Source organism: Oncorhynchus nerka, linkage group LG14 (genome assembly GCF_034236695.1).
Source record: "Oncorhynchus nerka isolate Pitt River linkage group LG14, Oner_Uvic_2.0, whole genome shotgun sequence".
Lineage (NCBI taxonomy): Eukaryota > Metazoa > Chordata > Actinopteri > Salmoniformes > Salmonidae > Oncorhynchus > Oncorhynchus nerka.
Window position 1 is genome coordinate 14,301,280 of NC_088409.1, and position 21,599 is coordinate 14,322,878.

At 45.3% G+C, this 21,599-nt stretch overlaps 1 protein-coding gene across 3 annotated transcripts; it reads right to left on the minus strand.

Annotated features, from left to right (window-relative positions):
* Positions 1-5,229: 5,229 nt before the first annotated feature.
* Positions 5,230-21,346, minus strand: hacl1 (2-hydroxyacyl-CoA lyase 1). 3 transcript variants are annotated; one of them, XM_065027477.1, is made up of 17 exons: positions 21,043-21,343; positions 20,619-20,723; positions 20,477-20,517; positions 17,794-17,874; positions 17,583-17,655; positions 17,318-17,395; positions 17,059-17,153; positions 16,634-16,746; positions 14,549-14,684; positions 14,041-14,146; positions 10,284-10,367; positions 8,840-8,941; positions 8,599-8,753; positions 6,410-6,568; positions 6,159-6,266; positions 5,828-6,014; positions 5,230-5,711 (listed from the first exon to the last, which is right to left on the minus strand). In XM_065027477.1, exons 1-17 carry the CDS (start codon positions 21,091-21,093, stop codon positions 5,679-5,681), a joined length of 1,707 nt encoding a protein of 568 aa, XP_064883549.1. In that variant the 5' UTR covers positions 21,094-21,343; the 3' UTR covers positions 5,230-5,678. The 3 variants fall into 3 exon arrangements, with proteins under 3 accessions (XP_064883549.1, XP_064883550.1, XP_064883551.1); XM_065027478.1 differs by lacking the exon at positions 10,284-10,367 and having other exon boundaries at positions 21,043-21,344; XM_065027479.1 differs by lacking the exon at positions 5,230-5,711 and having other exon boundaries at positions 5,926-6,014; positions 8,561-8,753; positions 21,043-21,346.
* Positions 21,347-21,599: the final 253 nt, after the last annotated feature.

A 21,599-nucleotide genomic window follows, 5' to 3' on the forward strand; every position in this document is an offset into this window, starting at 1 on the left:
GGTGGAGCCGGAAGCCATATTTACCTCGACGTAGCACTGTTAAAGAAGAGAGAACCAGGTCTGAACAATCAGAAGTAGGGTGCTGTGTATTTTACTGCAACGTCAATGACGTCATGTACTGTAGCATTTGCATGAGGCTGAGATTGCTGTGAGACCATGGCCACAGATGTCATTACCTAGGCATTTAACCAATCACAATACTTACTATCGTTGTCATGAGCTTCGTACTGTGTATATATAGTAGGTATACGTCTCCAATTGTACGTAGGGAGTATATTGTATGTTATAATTGTACTAATCAGGACAGCAGGGGCATGTTATAATGATACAGTATTCAGGAGGATTATGAGAGCCTTGGTCAGTCTGTACTGAAGCCTTGGTCAGTCTGTACTGAAGAGGCAGATCTTAAGCCCTGGTCAGTCTGTACTGAAGAGGCAGATGTTAAGCCCTGGTCAGTCTGTACTGAAGAGGCAGATCTTAAGCCTTGGTCAGTCTGTACTGTAGAGGCAGATCTTAAGCCTTGGTCAGTCTGTACTGAAGAGGCAGATCTTAAGCCTTGGTCAGTCTGTACTGTAGAGGCAGATCTTAAGCCTTGGTCAGTCTGTACTGAAGAGGCAGATCGTAAGCCTTGGTCAGATCCTCTTCAGAAGAACAGTAAAGCTATGTACTGTACAGTAGTAGCATTAAGCCAAGATGGCTGCCTGTGGAAATAGCAGCCAAGCTGATAGACCGGGAACCCTCACCTTCTGGTAGAACTGAACAGCTGTTGTCCCAAATGACACCCTATTCCCCATGTAGTGCACTACTTGTGACAAGAGTCCTATGGGCCCTGGTTAAAAGTAGTGCACTATATAGGGGATAGTGTGCCATTTGGACAGCCAGGGCCATTCAGAATCTGGACATTGTGGGCAAGGTCAGCTTTGCTTTAGTTTAGATTGACATTTCCACGGTTTAACTCAGGAACCTCTAACATAATGTTTTCAGAGAAATCCTCCCTCATATCCACTGTAGAACACAGATGAGACCAATGAGTCTATGCTGCACACTGACTGTTACACTGTCCCCCTCCTCACTCAGATGTGCTTACTGTACATGTTGATGACTCGTGCCATCAGTCCTCCAGGTAAAGAGGAGGACCTCAGTGAACTACTGTCTGCAGGGAGATATGACATGTGAAGGCAGGCAAGCTGTTATTATTACTGCTATATGTTCTTAAATCATTTCCTCATTGCAGAACAGGAAGCTTTTTTAGCTGCTGATTGGTAGGAAGTGAATTCCGATAGTTAGGGTGGGAAACCTTATGACAGTCTACGGTGCATCAGTTAGAAAGCTCTGGACATCTTCCTGTCTCGTATTTATAGCAGTACTCCTCTTGATACCTCCAGCCTGCCTGCTTAAATAACTGGAGCAGAACTACTGCACCACTCAGTGGAGAACTGAACACTATAGTTGTAGTCTGCATTTCTTCCTGTATTCCCTCAGTAGTTTAAGAGAACGTTTCAGGATAAGCTGTTCTTTACCTCCGTGCCAACGGAGGCCGACCTTTAACCTCACCCACACTTAGGAAAATATTGTTGCTCACGTAAAAGTGGATGTATGAAAATATGTAATTTCAAGACTGTTCTAAATGTTACATCTGCATGTTAGTGGTACTGTAATTTACAAGTTAAAATGCAACCGATTTGCCAAAGGAGGCTGTGAATGAAGCCTACATGCTGTAAGTAAATATTAGTCAACTCTCGACAAGGTATATGCTTTTAAAGAAATATTGATGGTTCTTGTAAATGTAACTGTACAACTGTAAGGACTGAATATTACGTCAACTTTTATATGACAGGTATAAATGTATTATCCATTGCACCGTGTATAAACACATGAAATATCCATTTGTTTGGCTAATATGAGTGTACTGTATGCTGTAGGTACACTGGTAGCATGTGGTAACATTACACAATGCTTGGTGGTGGTGAATGCGCTCGCATATCAGGATTTCAAAACTCCTCTGAGTTCATAATTAACACGTTTGACACAGACATGCATTATTGAGAACAAAATAAAGATGAGAAAATGGAAGCTGTTGACTGCTACAAGCTATTTACTCAGCCAAGGAACTCACATCAAATGGTTGCATACACATTTTTGACCAGAGTCAATACTCTCTAGTTAGTGTCAGGGCATCTGGTTGGTCGGACATGGGGCTGGGAGTCAGGGGTTTATCAGCATCCCCGAGTAGAGGAGTCTCCTCTGTCGTTGACAGTGATTGGATGGTTGGAGTGTGGTGGGGAGCAGACTGACAGTTACGGAAATTCTGTTGACGTTCTCTCAGGAAGGAAGAGAACACATTGCACAGCAGTGGACCTGCATCAAGCAGAGAAAAGACTCTGTCAGCAGGCAGCTGCTGACAAAGTGCTGTGTCTGTCTGTACTATTTCATGTATTGGCAGGGCATAAATATCCTCAGAGAGACAGAGTCTTGAACTGAACACACCACAGCTAGAATTGTCATCAACTCTCCCGGATTTGGCCTAGTGTTCTATAGTCAGCTTGATGGTCTACCTCACGAGCAGTAACATTATTCTGGGACTATTTTGTAAATGCCCTAATCAACTGAAAAGCAAACTAAGGAATTGTATGATCTCTCAGAATGAGCTCTCTGTGTGTGTGTGTGTGTGTGTGTGTGTGTGTGTGTGTGTGTGTGTGTGTGTGTGTCTGCCTAAGGCAGAAGATTGAGGGCTCAGGTTGTGGCAGGGAGCCATGGGTACAGGACAGGAGTAGGTAGGAGTTGGCTGCCGTTCTGCCCATCCCTCTCCGTAACTCAATTACCATGTCATATTTCACTCCATGATTTCATTAAGGTTCATTTGCCTGCAGAGATGCCCAAGTAAAAGCTTACTTCTGCTTTTCTTTGTCCTACCACTCTGGGTTCCCTAACCAGACCAATGTGATGTGTGGGCAGAGTACAGATGTCTCTCTGTAGATGCCTTTAGAAATGAAGCCCATTCTATTATCTTAATAAAGTTGATAAAAGAATACAGAGACAATTTTCCCTAAAGCCATTTTGTGCTCTGTGTGACCCTAAAATATAATTTGAGACGGACGGTCTGGGTGACCTTCATCAGTTTATCCTGGGTGGGGGGGGCTTTGACCTCTGACCCATCAGGATGCCTGAGTGAGACAGGAGAGGTGGCGGGTCATGAAATAATGAACACAGTCACTGGCTTTTCGTTCCCACAGAAAAGTGTTGTGGAAATTCAGTACTGAGAGAGACTTGGTCTTAGTCATTTCTTCAAACAAGCATCTTTATTTAACATCAATTAATCATTGCAATAATGAGACCGTTAGGCTGAGAGTCTAGCCTTTACAGACAACGCACAGTTTTTATATGGCTGATACCAAGGTTGCTTAGTCACTTCTAACCTTCCCATAAGCCACCTTGGTTATCTACACAGGATGGTCTTTTACATAGTTTCCCAGATGCCAGGAAGATGAGACATTATTCTTAATTCTTCCAGGCTCTCTCTATCTCGAGTCACAGACCACATCTTGTCTATAGAATGCTAGCTTTTAGGTTATCACCACCAACACAAGTCCGGAAGGTAGCAAGTTCAAATCCCCGAGCTGACAAGGTACAAATCTGTCGTTCTGCCCCTGAACAGGCAGTTAAACCCACTGTTCCTAGGCCATCATTGAAAATAAGAATTTGTTCTTAACTGACTTGCCTAGTTAAATAAAAGGTTTAAAAAAAAATATATATATACATATTTTTTTGTCAGCTTCAAGCTATCTCTCGTAGAACCCATGTCCTCAACACCCAGACTAGCTGCAGGGTGCTAGAGTGGAGACCATAAAACACAGCATTAGCAGGACAGAAATATCTTACTGTTTGTTAAGTAAATAATTGTTACATATCCAACAAATAAGGTGAATACATCATGTTTCCCTCACAAAAGAGAAAATGTGTTATTTGAGTGCAGGTTGTGGTGGAGTTAAGCTACGGTTGTAAGGGGAGGAGGGCGTGGGGGGTGACGCTGGGCTGGGGAGGCCTCAGGGCAGGAAGCAGGCAGGGACCCAGCTGTCCTCCCAGTCCCAGTGGAAATCCCTGACCTATAGAGAGGAATGACAGGCATGCAGGGTGCTGCTGGCCAGGCAGGGACACAGCCACACATTGAAAATGCATGCATGCACGCACGCGCACACGGGCCTTATTCCAACCAGTGGCGGTCGGTACTGTTTAAGATGAGGGATGATTTTTTTTATATTACAGCATATTGGATGACTGTCATTCATATTCCGTTCACCTATCTCAATGTAACATTGATAGGTTTAGGATACTCACATTTACCCTATAGCCATCATGAGGATGCTACAACCTAGCCTATGAGTGAAAGTTTACAATGTAGGTGCACAGGTCGAGAGAAATTTCAGTAATCAATGTGACAGACAGTGACACATTCAATAACGCCTTGCACACTCTTGCCTGCATCGAGCTGATCTAGGGTGTAATCATTAGCCCAACAGTTGTAAACAAGAGTTTCTATTGGAGAAATTCAGGTATGTTTATCCCCTTTTTGTTCTGTTTGCTTCTGTTTAAGAAATGTTTTTTAACAGAGTAGGTGGAATGAATACACCCACTCACACAAACACAGTTCACTTCCATAGCAGCCACACACACAGTGTGACTTTGATCATTGGCTAATTCCTTCTTGCATCTACGCGCTCTCCTCCTCTCACTTTTCCCTTCACTTGTGGACTTCAGTGCACAACACATCAGCTGTCAGGCGAAAAAAACAACATTCCAAGCCAAATCTTCATATCATAACCGCTACACACAGCCTACATCGTTGTCACCATATTAGCTCACGTCAAGTCAACATGGCTACTAGAACTAACACGTTAGTAAACCCACTACAATAATGCACTAGTGTATAGTCAGCAAGCAGTTACACTGGCGGCCCCAGTGGCAATAAATTCATAAAACCAAAAGCTTACCGTGACTTGGAAGAGTTCCAGTGTTGGATAGCCTTAGCCAGCTAGCTAGGTAACATAGCATCCCTCTCTGTTTGAGCCAGGTGTTTGAGTAGGCTAAACTAGCTAGCGAAGTAAGTGAAAGTGGAAAAAAATATATAGCTAGCTCTCTCTCGCTTCATTTTTAGTGGCAAAGAGTCCTCTAGTCTACTGCTCTGAAAGACATTGAATTCACTTATAATTTTCTAAAATAACTACTAATATCTTTCAGTTTGTCTGCAACTAAGTTTATTATCAAGGACACTTGTACAAATATTGTAAACAAGCCAAAGACAAATATTATACCTGACATTTTCTCACAAATCTACATCTTAATCATGGTATAAATTTCCAAAATCGAAAATGTAATACTACCGTGTAGTAAATGTGACTTGATTAAAACATTTCATAGAAACATGATTATTTTTTAGATACAAAAACACATGCAGCCTTCTCATGGTCGAGAGAGGAGCTGTCATTGTCTCCAAACACCACGTTATAGAGAGAAACTTCACTGACAAGGGCTGCATACCAAATGGCACCATATTCCCTATTTAGTGCACTACTTTTAACCAGGGCCCATAGAGAATGAAACTTATAGAGAAGAGGTTGCCATTTGGGATGTACCCAATTTGTCCATCAGGTGGCAGAAGGAAGCAGGTCTTCCTCACTGGCCTACAGGTTGGAACGAGTTAGCCATGGAAACTCCTAAGAGACAGAGACAGACCATGGACAGTCAGTCGAACTGGCTTGACGTCCAGATTTGAATTTGCCTGGTATAGACCAGGGAACGGGGTGTCATGTCAGATTTGTCCTGTAGTTACCTGTTGCTTCCTGTCTGAGGAGGGGTCTATGAGGACGTTGAGGAGACTAGGTCTCTCCCAGTCACTGAGGCTGAGCTGTAAGGCACTACGCAGCTCCTCCTCTGTCCGCACCAGGAACCCTCGTCCTCCGAAGGCGTTCATGACCTCATCATAGCGGGCTTCAGGCAGCAGGGTCACAGGGGGGGCTCTGGAGAGGGGAGAGTGGAGGGGAGAGAACCGAGGACAAGATGACCAACATACCATCACTAGAGGTAATCCTGACCTTGACATAACCAGTCAGAGTAGACCCAGTCCCAAATTGACCTTTAAACCCAAACCCCTCTGTACTCACACAGTGGTGAGATCTCCCATCTTCCCCATCATTTCCCACGTCTCTGCATCCACGCCGCTGTAGATCCCGTTGTTGTTGACCACGATGATGACCACCGGGAGTTTATACCTGGTCAGAGGGGAAAGCATCAACGACGAGGGAAAGCATCAATGACTAGGTTAGGGGGTTGACACTTTAATTCTCCTATGCACCTGACCAGTGATTACTACAACCACATTTTGCTATGTGAGAGAGACCTTGACTGTACCAACCTGCACATGGTCTCCACCTCCATTCCAGAGAATCCAAAGGCACTGTCCCCCTCCACACACACCACCCTCTGGCCTGTGTTCTGGTTCCTCTGCACTGTTGCAGCCGCGATGGCAAAGCCCAGACCCACCCCCATCGTCCCAAAGGTGCCAGCATCCAACCTGCACACACACACACACACACACACACACACACACGCACACACACACACACACGCACGCACACACACACACGCACACACACACACACACGGCTGTGTGAGCTCAGAGTGTGTAAAAAAAGGTATCTTTGTTTGTGTGTGTGTCTGTGTGTTAAGTAGGAAGCAAGGAACAATATCTGGGGGGGTAAGATACTAAGAGAGTCCATCTAGTCAGCCTGTCAGGCAGCACTACATTGGGAAGTTAACCTGTCAGCCAGCACTACATTGGGAAGTCAACCTGTCAGGCAGCACTATATTGAGAAGTCATCCAGTCAACCTGTCAGGCAGCACTACATTGAATAATCATCCAGTCAACCTGTCAGGCAGCACTACATTGAGAAGTCATCTAGTCAGCCTGCCAGGCAGCACTACATTGAGAGGTCAACCTGTCAGGCAGCACTATATTGAGGAGTCATCTAGTCAGCCTGCCAGGCAGCACTACATTGAGAAGTCATCCAGTCAACCTGTCAGGCAGCACTATATTGAGGAGTCATCTAGTCAACCTGCCAGGCAGCACTACATTGAGAAGTCATCCAGTCAACCTGTCAGGCAGCACTATATTGAGGAGTCATCTAGTCAGCCTGCCAGGCAGCACTACATTGAGAAGTCATCCAGTCAACCTGTCAGGCAGCACCACATTGAGAAGTCATCCAGTCAACCTGCCAGGCAGCACTACATTGAGAAGTCATCCAGTCAACCTGTCAGGCAGCACTACATTGAGAAGTCATCCAGTCAACCTGCCAGGCAGCACTACATTGAGAAGTCATCCAGTCAACCTGTCAGGCAGCACTACATTGGGAAGTTAACCTGTCAGGCAGCACTACATTGAGAAGTCATCCAGTCAACCTGTCAGGCAGCACTACATTGAGAAGTCATCCAGTCAACCTGCCAGGCAGCACTACATTGAGAAGTCATCCAGTCAACCTGCCAGGCAGCACTACATTGAGAAGTCATCCAGTCAACCTGTCAGGCAGCACTACATTGAGAAGTCATCCAGTCAACCTGTCAGGCAGCACTACATTGGGAAGTTAACCTGTCAGGCAGCACTACATTGAGAAGTCATCTAGTCAGCCTGCCAGGCAGCACTACATTGAGAAGTCATCCAGTCAGCCTGCCAGGCAGCACTACATTGAGAAGTTATCCAGTCAACCTGTCAGGCAGCACTACATTGAGAAGTCATCCAGTCAACCTGTCAGGCAGCACTACATTGAGAAGTCATCCAGTCAACCTGTCAGGCAGCACTACATTGAGAAGTCATCCAGTCAACCTGTCAGGCAGCACTACATTGAGAAGTCATCCAGTCAACCTGCCAGGCAGCACTACATTGAGAAGTCATCCAGTCAACCTGTCAGGCAGCACTACATTGGGAAGTTAACCTGTCAGGCAGCACTACATTGAGAAGTCATCCAGTCAACCTGTCAGGCAGCACTACATTGAGAAGTCATCCAGTCAACCTGCCAGGCAGCACTACATTGAGAAGTCATCCAGTTAACCTGTCAGGCAGCACTACATTGAGAAGTCATCCAGTCAACCTGTCAGGCAGCACTACATTGAGAAGTCATCCAGTCAACCTGTCAGGCAGCACTACATTGGGAAGTTAACCTGTCAGGCAGCACTACATTGAGAAGTCATCTAGTCAGCCTGCCAGGCAGCACTACATTGAGAAGTCATCCAGTCAGCCTGCCAGGCAGCACTACATTGAGAAGTTATCCAGTCAACCTGTCAGGCAGCACTACATTGAGAAGTCATCCAGTCAACCTGTCAGGCAGCACTACATTGAGAAGTCATCCAGTCAACCTGTCAGGCAGCACTACATTGAGAAGTCATCCAGTCAACCTGTCAGGCAGCACTACATTGAGAAGTCATCCAGTCAACCTGCCAGGCAGCACTACATTGAGAAGTCATCCAGTCAACCTGTCAGGTTCCTGGACAACAACAAGTAATTCCTACTTGCCTACAGGGAAAAGACTTGTGTGAGGAGGCATGCCTTGCCTGTGTCGAGGAAGGTAGTTGTTCAACATGGTACGCCCAATGTCCATGGTGTTGGCCCCCTCACTCACGATGACACAGTCGTGGGGCAGCAGCTGGGAGATGTGGTGGAACACTTGGTAGTAGTTCATGGGTGTTGTTGACTGAAGAGCTAATGCCTGGAGAGAGAAACACAATCAAATCAGGGGTGGTAGATAGGCTAGCTTGCTTAGGTCACAGGTCATGGACGCACACACCAACACACCTTTGTCATTGTTGCGTTAGCAGCCATCTTCTCTTTCAATGTGGTCCACCATTCTGTATCAGCTGGATACTTCCATCCATCTTTATGAACATACTCTAGGAGCTGAAAGTTAAGATGAGGAGTAGAAACTAAGCAAACTGAATCAAGTACAGCTGTACGATCTTAATTTGAGCACCCTGTAGCAGGAGAACTTTCCTGTAGCAGGAGAACTTTCCTGTAGCAGGAGAACTTTCCTGTAGCAGGAGAACTTTCCTGTAGCAGGAGAACTTTCCTGTAGCAGGAGAACTTTCCTGTAGCAGGAGAACTTTCCTGTAGCAGGAGAACTTTCCTGTAGCACTTTCCTGTAGCAGGAGAACTTTCCTGTAGCAGGACATGTCAAATGTGTTGTATATTTGAGGTTTAAAAAGGCTTCTGAAGTGTTTACTCTTATACATTTCAGACTTGATTTTCCCCTATGAGAAATGTATCAACCCCTACAGAAAATGTAAAATGATTATAATCCACATAATAATTCACATTCCTGTTGCTGCAGGATTATTTTCCTGCTGTAGCAAACTGGTTCAAATAAGATCCTACATCTGTACTAATTCAATTCCATTTATACTTTGCTGAAAATCAAATAGTTGTTACAGACAGGATAATCAATGCTTGTTTCTTTAAAAAAATACATTTGTTTTAAACATTTTTTTTTTTATTGTAAAGTGTATTGAGACTTGTTAAATGCACTGTAAATACAGACCACTGTACAGACCACCAGCACCCAGCAATACAGTAACATACAGATATGGGGCACATATTAGATGCCTGTGATGTGTTACCTGCTTGACAATAGCATTGACGTCCCCCAGGACTGAGTTGTGTTACCTGCTTGACAATAGCATTGACGTCCCCCAGGACTGAGTTGTGTTACCTGCTTGACAATAGCATTGACGTCCCCTAGGACTGAGTTGTGTTACCTGCTTGACAATAGCATTGACGTCCCCCAGGACTGAGATGTGTTACCACTTTAGCATTGACGTCCCCTAGGACTGAGTTGTGTTACCTGCTTGACAATAGCATTGACGTCCCCCAGGACTGAGTTGTGTTACCTGCTTGACAATAGCATTGACGTCCCCTAGGACTGAGTTGTGTTACCTGCTTGACAATAGCATTGACGTCCCCTAGGACTGAGTTGTGTTACCTGCTTGACAATAGCATTGACGTCCCCCAGGACTGAGTTGTGTTACCTGCTTGACAATAGCATTGACTGAGTTGTGTTACCTGCTTGACAATAGCATTGACGTCCCCCAGGACTGAGTTGTGTTACCTGCTTGACAATAGCATTGACGTCCCCCAGGACTGAGTTGTGTTACCTGCTTGACAATAGCATTGACATCCCCCAGGACTGAGTTGTGTTACCTGCTTGACAATAGCATTGACGTCCCCTAGGACTGAGTTGTGTTACCTGCTTGACAATAGCATTGACGTCCCCTAGGAGAGCCGCAGCAGGTTGCATGTTGTTCCCCATCTCCTCTGCACATAGATCAACCTTGACATAAATAAAGTATGTGGAACGTTACTACAACATACCAGCAAAGAGCACCGTGCGCGACACATGACAGGAAGAGCACCGTGCGCGACACATGACAGGAAGAGCACCGTGCGCGACACATGACAGGAAGAGCACCGTGCGCGACACATGACAGGAAGAGCACCGTGCGCGACACATGACACGAGGAGCACCGTGCGCAACACATGGCAGGAAGAGCACCGTGCGCGACACATGACAGGAAGAGCACCGTGCGCAACACATGACAGGAAGAGCACCGTGCGCGACACATGACAGGAAGAGCACCCTGCGCGACACATGACACGAGGAGCACCGTGGGTTTGTGCCCATAGGCAACGTTGTTGCCGGTGATGTCTGGTGAGGACCTGCCTTATAACAGGCCTACAAGCCCTTAGTCCAGCCTCTCTCAGCCTATTGCGTACAATTTGAGCATTGATGGAGGGATTGTGAGTTCCTGGTGTAACTCGGGCAGTTGTTGTTGCCATCCTGTACCTGTCCCGCAGGTGTGATGTTTGGATGTACCGATCCTGTGCAGGTGTTGTTACACGTGGTCTGCCACTGCGAGGACGATCAGCTGTCCATCCTGTCTCCCTGTAGCGTTGTCTTAGGTGTCTTCACAGTACTGACATTGCAATTTATTGCCCTGGCCACATCTGCAGTCCTCATGCCTCCTTGCAGCATGCCTAAGGCACGTTCACGCAGATGAGCAGGGACCCTGGGCATCTTTCTCTTGGTGTTTTTCAGTTAGTAGAAAGGCCTCTTTAGTGTCCCAAGTTTTCATAACTGTGACCTTAATTGCCTACTGTCTGTAAGCTGTTAGTGTCTTAACGACCGTTCCACAGGTGCATGTTCATTAATTGTTTATTGTTCATTAAACAAGCATGGGAAACAGTGTTAAAACCCTTTACAATGAAGATCTATGAAGTTATTTGGATATTTAAGAATGATCTTTTAAAGACAGGGTTCTAGTAGTAATAATAATAATAGTAGAGAGAGTGATTTATTTAAGCTTTTATTTCTTTATCACATTCCCAGTGGGTCAGAAGTTTACATACACTTAATTAGTATTTGGTAGCATTGCCTTTAAATTGTTTAACTTGGGTCAAATGTTTTGGGTAGCCTTCCACAACCTTCCCACAATAAGTTGGGTGAATTTTGGCCCATTCCTCCTGACAGAGCTGGTGTAACCGAGTCAGGTTTGTAGACCTCCCGACAGAGCTGGTGTAACAGAGTCAGGTTTGTAGGCCTCCTGACAGAGCTGGTGTAACCGAGTCAGGTTTGTAGGCCTCCTGACAGAGCTGGTGTAACCGAGTCAGGTTTGTAGGCCTCCTGACAGAGCTGGTGTAACCGAGTCAGGTTTGTAGGCCTCCTGACAGAGCTGGTGTAACCGAGTCAGGTTTGTAGGCCTCCTGACAGAGCTGGTGTAACCGAGTCAGGTTTGTAGGCCTCCTGACAGAGCTGGTGTAACCGAGTCAGGTTTGTAGGCCTCCTGACAGAGCTGGTGTAACTGAGTCAGGTTTGTAGGCCTCCTGACAGAGCTGGTGTAACTGAGTCAGGTTTGTAGGCCTCCTGACAGAGCTGGTGTAACTGAGTCAGGTTTGTAGGCCTCCTGACAGAGCTGGTGTAACTGAGTCAGGTTTGTAGGCCTCCTGACAGAGCTGGTGTAACTGAGTCAGGTTTGTAGGCCTCCTGACAGAGCTGGTGTAACTGAGTCAGGTTTGTAGGCCTCCTGACAGAGCTGGTGTAACTGAGTCAGCTGGGTAACTGAGTCAGGTTTGTAGGCCTCCTGACAGAGCTGGTGTAACTGAGTCAGGTTTGTAGGCCTCCTGACAGAGCTGGTGTAACTGAGTCAGGTTTGTAGGCCTCCTGACAGAGCTGGTGTAACTGAGTCAGGTTTGTAGGCCTCCTGACAGAGCTGGTGTAACTGAGTCAGGTTTGTAGGCCTCCTGACAGAGCTGGTGTAACTGAGTCAGGTTTGTAGGCCTCCTGACAGAGCTGGTGTAACTGAGTCAGGTTTGTAGGCCTCCTGACAGAGCTGGTGTAACTGAGTCAGGTTTGTAGGCCTCCTGACAGAGCTGGTGTAACTGAGTCAGGTTTGTAGGCCTCCTGACAGAGCTGGTGTAACTGAGTCAGGTTTGTAGGCCTCCTGACAGAGCTGGTGTAACTGAGTCAGGTTTGTAGGCCTCCTGACAGAGCTGGTGTAACTGAGTCAGGTTTTTAGGCCTCCTGACAGAGCTGGTGTAACTGAGTCAGGTTTGTAGGCCTCCTGACAGAGCTGGTGTAACTGAGTCAGGTTTGTAGGCCTCCTGACAGAGCTGGTGTAACTGAGTCAGGTTTTTAGGCCTCCTGACAGAGCTGGTGTAACTGAGTCAGGTTTGTAGGCCTCCTGACAGAGCTGGTGTAACTGAGTCAGGTTTTTAGGCCTCCTTGCCCGCACACACTTTTTTAGTTCTGCCCACAAATGTTCTATATGATTGAGGTCAGGGCTTTGTGATGGCCACTTCAATACCTTGACTTTGTCGTCCTTAAGCCATTTTGCCTCAACTTTGGAAGTATACTTGGGGTCATTGTCCATTTGGAAGACCCATGTGCGACCAAGCTTTAACTGACAGTGTGTTCAATAAAGACATGAAAACATATAATTGTTTGTCTGTTATTAGTTTAAGCAGACTGTGTTTGTCTGTTGTTGTGACCTAGATGAAGATCAGATCAAAGTTTGACCAATTTATGCAGAGACCCAGGTATTTCCAAAGGGTTCACATACTTTTTCTTGCCACTGTATGTATGTGTGTGTGTGTGTGTGTGTGTGTGTGTGTGTGTGTATAGCGGTCCCTTTTATAAACCGAGTGATTTGAGCACTGAATGCTGTTAAAGCCGAGGTACTGTATATTTAAGCAATATGGCCCAAGGGGGTGTGGTATATGGCCAATATACCATACAGGCCTTAGCCATGGTAAATTGGCCATAACCACAAACCCCTGAGGTGCATTATTGCTATTATAAACTGGTTGCCAGCGTAATTAGAGTAGTAAAAATACATGTTTTGTCATACCCGTGGTTAACAGTCTGATAAACCACGGCTGTTAGCCAATCAGCATTCAGGGCTCAAACCACCCGGCTTATAAAAGACCGTTTAACATGGGTATGACCCCAAAAATATTTTCACTGTTCGAATGTGGTGGTAACCAATTTATAATAGCAATAAGGGACCTCTGGGGTTTAAGGTATATAGCCAATATATCACGGGATAAGGCCTGTATCCAGGCACTCTGCGTTGCATCGTACATAAGAACAGCCCTTAGCCGTGGTATATTGGCCATTTACCACACCACCTTACAGATGTACTGTACAGCACTATGACAGCCATGACATTATTTAGACAGACCACAAGAGACTTATAGAGAAGCTATTTAGGTAATAGACTAAATCCAATAGACTAACTCAAAGACATTTATACCTGGTTACAATGAACTGCAGTACACTACGACATGACCTGTGACTAGGGTTGCAAAATTATGGCAACTTTCCCAAAATTCCCAGAAATCCCTGTTGGAAGATTCCAGAAATCAGAAAATCTGACGTAATAAGCAGAAAATCTGGAATCCTGAAAATAACATTTAAAAAGCAACCCTACTGGTGAACTTTGACCTACCTGGATGACCTTTACATGGGGGTCAAACCTGGGGGGAAGGCCAAAGTGCAGGATCCAGTTGAGCCTGGCACCAAGTAGGACCACAACATCAGACTGGAGCAGAGCTCTGCAGTCCACACCAAGACCATAGAACCAGGAGGATAGGAAGAGAGGAGGAGTATAGGAGGAGGAGGGTTAGGAAGAGAGGAGGAGGATAGGAAGAGAGGAGGAGGAGGATAGGAAGAGAGGTGGAAGAGGATAGGAAGAGAGGTGGATAGAAAGAGAGAAGGAGGAGGGTTAGGAAAAGAGGAGGAGGATAGAAAGAGAGGATGAAGAGGGTTAGGAAGAGAGGAAGAGAGCAGGGAAAAGAACACAATCAGATTAAACCAAATGTGATGAAAAGAGACTAGTTATAGATGGGAATTTCAGGAAGGCCCAGAGTTCTCCTGGTCTGTTCATCCTGGTCCTACTTATACAGGCAAAGGTCTGTACATGAATATGATGCCAGCTGAGAGAAGGAGTGGCTGACCTGGAGCGGGCAGCAGCAACACAGTTGGGGTGGTCGTCAGGCAGCACCCCTTTACCCATGGGGGTGGGCAGGAAGGGCAGGCCACACCCCTCCACCAGCTCCCTCAGAGCCCCCTCTGCTCTTCCATGGGCTGCACCTGCAGAGGGAAACAGACAGAGGGCACCGCCACACTGATATCAACAGACTGACCTTCCCAGCTGGGATGCATTCAGCTGAACACAACGTTGTGTAATGTTCAGATAAAAATATAGCATGTAGAACAAACATGCCTCTCTGACAGGTAGAATGAGTAATCATGTCCACAACTTTTGTCTACTGAACGTGGTCCTGTTTTCAGCGGAACCCTGGTACAATGCTATAGGTGTTACAGGGCATTTCAGCTGGCTATTGATCCCTCCTGGACAGACAGTAACATAACTGGTAGTAGCGTCTGTCAACAGACTGGGGAAAGGGGATACCTAGTCAGTTGTACAACTTAATGCCTTCAACTGAAATGTGTCTTCCGTATGTAACCCTCTGAATCAGAAAGGTGCGGGGGCTGCCTTAATCCACGTCTTCGACACCCGGGGAACAGTGCCTTGCTCAGGGACAGAACAACAGATTTTTATCTTGTCAGCTCGGGAGATTCGATCCAGCAACCTTTCGGTTAGTAGTCCAACGCTCTAACCACTAGGCTACCTGCCACTAACGAGGAACTCTGTTCTGGTACGCTGATTTTTCATTACTGATCATTTGGACAAATCACGATTTCACAGGTGCTCGCATCTTTTCAATGTCAGAAGGGGATGGGGACATTAGGCCCATAAACTTGCCTGAAACTTGCAGAGAGTTTCTGTTTAGGGGGGGTGAAGAGTCACGTTTGTATCTTTGTATCTTTCTCTTAATATCTCCCCACAGAACTGAATCAAGTATGTCGTGGGATTATCAGAATTTGTTGGTAACATTTGTAAGATGTTTAATATTCATCAAATGTGTGTAAGTTACTTCTCATCAGAATGGTATTTTTGTGTAATTATGTGGTGAGGTTGCAGTTATCTGTTCTATGTCAAAACTAAGTTGCCTGGGCCGATGAGAGGGGAGAGGTCAAAGTGTCATCATGTGTAAACATATCTTTTACTCCCTACCTTTCCCAGTGGGGAAAGGAGGGGTTGCAGTGTCTGGAATCATTCTATGCTCCCTCTTATTGTTGTCTCTATCTTAACCTATAGCCTCAACCTCCTATCCGTGAGTTTGTCCAGGAGTTTGTATTTAGAGTGGTTTTATCTAAATGACAATTTGATATATGCCTGTTGATATGGAGGATTTGGTTTATGGTTTCACGGGTTTGGGAAAGGAGACAAAGCTGAACGATGAGTTATGTCTATGCTGTCTGACTATGTGTGTCTTTGCTATTAAAGGAACTCAGTTGCATTGTAAGGGGACTCTCAGAGGATTCACTGGGAGACACTGAATTATCTGAGAGTCACAGGATTGTGATAAGAGCTCATATAATTAAAGATTAACTTTTATAACTAACTCTGACGTGTGTGTGTGTGTGTGGTTTGCTCCCATGATTAGGTAAATAGAGGAAATTTCCACGACAAGTACCTGACGCAATTCCACAAGATGTCAGTTCTGGGTTTGGCTATTAAAAAGCATTGCCTACCTTTCCCAATGATGAGTAAAGGCTGTTTGGCCTACCTTTCCCAATGATGAGTAAAGGCCTACCTTTCCCAATGATGAGTAAAGGCCTACCTTTCCCAATGATGAGTAAAGGCCTACCTTTCCCAATGATGAGTAAAGGCCTACCTTTCCCAATGATGAGTAAAGGCCTACCTTTCCCAATGATGAGTAAAGGCCTACCTTTCCCAATGATGAGTAAAGGCCTACCTTTCCCAATGATGAGTAAAGGCCTACCTTTCCCAATGATGAGTAAAGGCCTACCTTTCCCAATGATGAGTAAAGGCCTACCTTTCCCAATGATGAGTAAAGGCCTACCTTTCCCAATGATGAGTAAAGGCCTACCTTTCCCAATGATGAGTAAAGGCCTACCTTTCCCAATGATGAGTAAAGGCCTACCTTTCCCAATGATGAGTAAAGGCCTACCTTTCCCAATGATAAGTAAAGGCCGTTTGGCTCCTTTTAGAACAGCCAGTGCTTCTGTGATCGCCATATGGTCAGCCATACTCACTGGAGGAGGTGGACAACAGGGCACCTCTCTGACAAAGGAAATAGGAAAGAATTGGTCAAATATTAAACATGTTACCTATCAACTTCATTGCATAGGTAAATAAATCATGAAGGTCTATCTAGGCTTATTGCTATTCTCTGATGAGAATACTTTGATATAGTGCTATATTTTCTAACTAATTTAACAAAATCTGGTCATTTCTTGTTCACTTCAGACGTTAAAAGGTAGAACAAAATCAAATCAAAATGACTATGGTGATGTGAAGTCAGAGGTATACATATTCAACAGTAACACATTAGTATACATTTTAAATGGATGAAAGACAGTGATAGCCACCAACCTGACTCTGCTCCTGTCCACTTTAGCATTGACCATGTCCCCAGATATGTCTACGTATACAGCCCCGGGACGTCCATACATGCTAGTGCGTACTGCCTAAGACAGACCAAATACCCTTCCATTCAGAATCAATTAAGGCTGTGTTCTTCTGAAGCACTTAAGTTACCTTGCTAAGCTGGAAAATTAGAGTTCAGAAAACAATTGCATGTGATACCAAATGATATGAAGAGGACTAAAGGGAGTCAGAGGAGACTGTATACCTTCTCTACCACTGAGGAGATCATATCCAGACTGCTGGGCCGAGCTGAGAACTTACTGTACAGTCGGCACGCCTCCACCTGACGGACAAAGAGGACCACAAATAACAAATGATGTCTTCTTTCACCAATTAAACTGCTAGGACCAGTTTCCTGGACAGAGATTCTCTATTGAGTTTGCTTTTTAGGCCATGACTAAGCTTAATCTGTGTCCGGGAAACCACCCCCTAATGTTCAATAGTCAGAAACCTCATGGTTGAATTAGTACCTGTGGAAACTCTTGAAACGCCCCAGTGGTCTCCTGGTTTTGATCGGAGGAGCCTCCAATAACAACCACAGGCCTACAGAGAGAGTAGTATCACACAATGACATCAACTGACAATCAGTTTTTGCAGTGTAAGGATAGCATCCCTTCTTTTGAAAGGAAGGACCACTGAACATGAGTAGAAGGGCCTTCTGTTTGTAGAGTTCTAACATACCAGCAGTTCATGTTAGCATTGGCCATTCCACCAAGAGCATGAATGAGTCCCGGTCCAGACACAACCAGACACGCCCCTGGACTGGAGAGGAACAGACAGACAGGCAGACAAACAGGAAGATAAGCAGACAGAGAGGAACAGGCAGACAAACAGGAAGATAAGCAGACAGAGGGGAACAGGCAGACAAACAGGAAGATAAGCAGACAGAGAGGAACAGGCAGACAAACAGGAAGATAAGCAGACAGAGGGGAACAGGCAGACAGGCAGACAAACAGGAAGATAAGCAGACAGAGAGGAACAGGCAGACAAACAGGAAGATAAGCAGACAGAGAACAGACAGGCAGACAAACAGGACAGAGAGGAACAGGCAGACAAACAGGAAGATAAGCAGACAGAGAGGAACAGGCAGACAAACAGGAAGATAAGCAGACAGAGAGGAACAGGCAGACAAACAGGAAGGCAGACAGGCAGACAAACAGGAAGATAAGCAGACAGAGAGGAACAGCAACAGGCAGACAAACAGGAAGATAAGCAGCAGACAGAGGAACAGGCAGACAAACAGGAAGATAAGCAGACAGACAAACAGAGCAGACAGAGAGGAACAACAGGCAGACAAACAGGAAGATAAGCAGACAGAGAGGAACAGGCAGACAAACAGGAAGATAAGCAGACAGAGAGGAACAGGCAGACAAACAGGAAGATAAGCAGACAGAGAGGGAACAGGCAGACAAACAGGAAGATAAGCAGACAGAGAGAACAGGAACAGGCAGACAGGCAGACAAACAGGAAGATAAGCAGACAGAGAACAGGAACAGGCAGACAAACAGGAAGATAAGAACAGAACAGGCAGAAACAGGAAGATAAGCAGACAGAGAGGAACAGGCAGACAGGCAGACAAACATGAAGATAAGCAGACAGAGAGGAACAGGCAGACAGGCAGACAGAGAGGAACAGACAGACAGGCAGACAAACAGGAAGATAAGCAGACAGAGAGGAACAGGCAGACAGGCAGACAAACAGGAAGATAAGCAGACAGAGAGGAACAGGCAGACAGGCAGACAAACAGGAAGATAAGAAGACAGAGAGGAACAGGCAAACAGGCAGACAAACAGGAAGATAAGCAGACAGAGAGGAACAGGCAGACCAACAGGAAGATAAGCAGACAGAGAGGAACAGGCAGACAGGCAGACAAACAGGAAGATAAGCAGACAGAGAGGAACAGGCAGACAAACAGGAAGATAAGCAGACAGAGAGGAACAGACAGACAGGCAGACAAACAGGAAGATAAGCAGACAGAGAGGAACAGGCAGACAGGCAGACAAACAGGAAGATAAGCAGACAGAGAGGAACAGGCAGACAGGCAGACAAACAGGAAGATAAGCAGACAGAGCAGGAACAGGCAGACAAACAGGAAGATAAGCAGACAGAGAGGAACAGACAGACATGCAGACAAACAGGAAGATAAGCAGACAGAGAGGAACAGACAGACAAACAGGAAGGTAAGCAGACAGAGAGGAACAGGCAGACAGGCAGACAAACAGGAAGATAAGCAGACAGACAAACAGGAAGATAAGCAGACAGAACAGGCAGACAAACAGGAAGATAAGCAGACAGAGAGGAACAGACAGACAGGCAGACAAACAGGAAGATAAGAAGACAGAGAGGAACAGGACAGACAGGCAGACAAACAGGAAGACAGGCAGACAAACAGAAGCAGACAGAGGAAGAGGAACAGGCAGACAAACAGGAAGGCAGACAAACAGGAACAAGGAACAGGCAGACAGGCAGACAAACAGGAAGATAAGCAGACAGAGAGGAACAGGCAGACAAACAGGAAGATAAGCAGACAGAGGGGAACAGACACAGGCAGACAAACAGGAAGATAAGCAGACAGAGAGGAACAGGCAGACAAACAGGAAGATAAGCAGACAGAGAGGAACAGGCAGACAAACAGGAAGATAAGCAGACAGAGAGGAACAGGCAGACAGGCAGACAAACAGGAAGATAAGCAGACAGAGAGGAACAGGCAGACAAACAGGAAGATAAGCAGACAGAGAGGAACAGGCAGACAGGCAGACAAACAGGAAGAAAAGCAGACAGAGAGGAACAGGCAGACAAACAGGAAGATAAGCAGACAGAGAGGAACAGGCAGACAAACAGGAAGATAAGCAGACAGAGAGGAACAGGCAGACAAACAGGAAGATAAGCAGACAGAGAGGAACAGGCAGACAAACAGGAAGATAAGCAGACAGAGAGGAACAGGCAGACAGGCAGACAAACAGGCAGACAAACAGGAAGATAAGCAGACAGAGAGGAACAGGCAGACAAACAGGAAGATAAGCAGACAGAGAGGAACAGGCAGACAAACAGGAAGATAAGCAGACAGAGAGGGAACAGGCAGACAGGCAGACAAACAGGAAGATAAGCAGACAGAGAGGAACAGGCAGTAAGACAGGAAAACAAACAGAGACAGATAGAATTAGCAATGTAAAACAGCTATGAAACTGACCCTCACACACAAGTCTGGCTAGTTAATATCCCATGGTTTAGTATTGTATGGAGAGAGTAGTCTCTCTAGGCAGATGGGTTGCTTCCCACATTAACAATGTATGGAGATAGGTCAGGGATTTCAGAGAGGAGAGATAGTATCTCTAGAGCTCTCTTATAATGACAATCCTCCTACCGTCCAGTGAGGTAACCAACAGCAGACGCAGCATAGCAAGCCTGTTGGATGACACACACCACATCAGTATTACTGGTGTGCCCACAACCAATTCACAGAAAACATGTGATGGGAAGATTCCTACAAAGAAAAGGTGGCTTACAGCTTGTTCATTGCGCATTCCCACATACTTGATCCCTGAGGCTTGAGCTGCCATAGCCACTTCAATGACTGGAACACCAACTATTCCAAACATATATTCTACATTCTGCAGAGAGATACATGTGGATACAGTATGAATTGTTACAGTGTAGTTTAGATGTTCTTTGCATTGACACACACTTTGGCATACATCAACATGCTATTCCATATTTTAACAAACATCCACATAACCATCTAAATGTTTTGCTACACAAATATTAATAGTTCGCTATACCAGTGCAATGACCTTTGACACACTTTCACAACTCCTAGTGGTACATTGTCACTGCCAAGGACATGATCAGCGACGAATATATTATTTACCAAACCGTAGCAATAACGTTATACAGTGTAATACTCTTTTATATAAATTGCACATATCTCACCTGAGCTTTTAGTGCCTCCGCAATGAGCTGAGCGCCTGTCACATCTTCCATTATTACTGTTCAGAAATCTGTTAGTGATACTCAATAGCTTATATGTCGTTTTTAGATCTCACTCAATAGCTTATATGTCGTTTTTAGATCTCACTCAATAGCTTATATGTCGTTTTTAGATCTCTTGCAAATTATTGTTTTTTGTCCGCATTACAAAATGCATTATTATATGAGTAGCGACAATCGATAGATATTTCGATAGCCACTTACTCCACAGAGTGCAAATTTGAGTGACTGGACGAATTCTGGCACTGCTGCCCAAAGCATGACCCGTTTATACGACTTCCGGGTTCAGGGCCAATCACATGAGCCGTACGATAGTAGTTATGAATATGTATGACCTAGTAGCCTTTTTCTTTTTTTATTGCAAGAAATACACATCTCATTATGTGTTTATAACTGCACTTATACTTAACTAAATTAAGTAATTATGAGTGTATGACTTGAGTGTATGCATTATAGATATGGGCTTCATAGAAAGTGTAACAACTGTTCTCTGTTCATCT

Excerpts from the sequence above, each read along its gene's own strand:
- hacl1 (XM_065027477.1), bottom strand. The coding sequence starts at position 21,093 with ATGGAAGATGTGACAGGCGCTCAGCTCATTGCGGAGGCACTAAAAGCT. Across the intron at positions 14,147-14,548 it reads GTTGCTGCTGCCCGCTCCAG|AGCTCTGCTCCAGTCTGATG; the intron begins GTCAGCCACTCC and ends TGTGGACTGCAG. Across the intron at positions 8,942-10,283 it reads TCAATGCTATTGTCAAGCAG|CTCCTAGAGTATGTTCATAA; the intron begins GTAACACAACTC and ends CTTAACTTTCAG.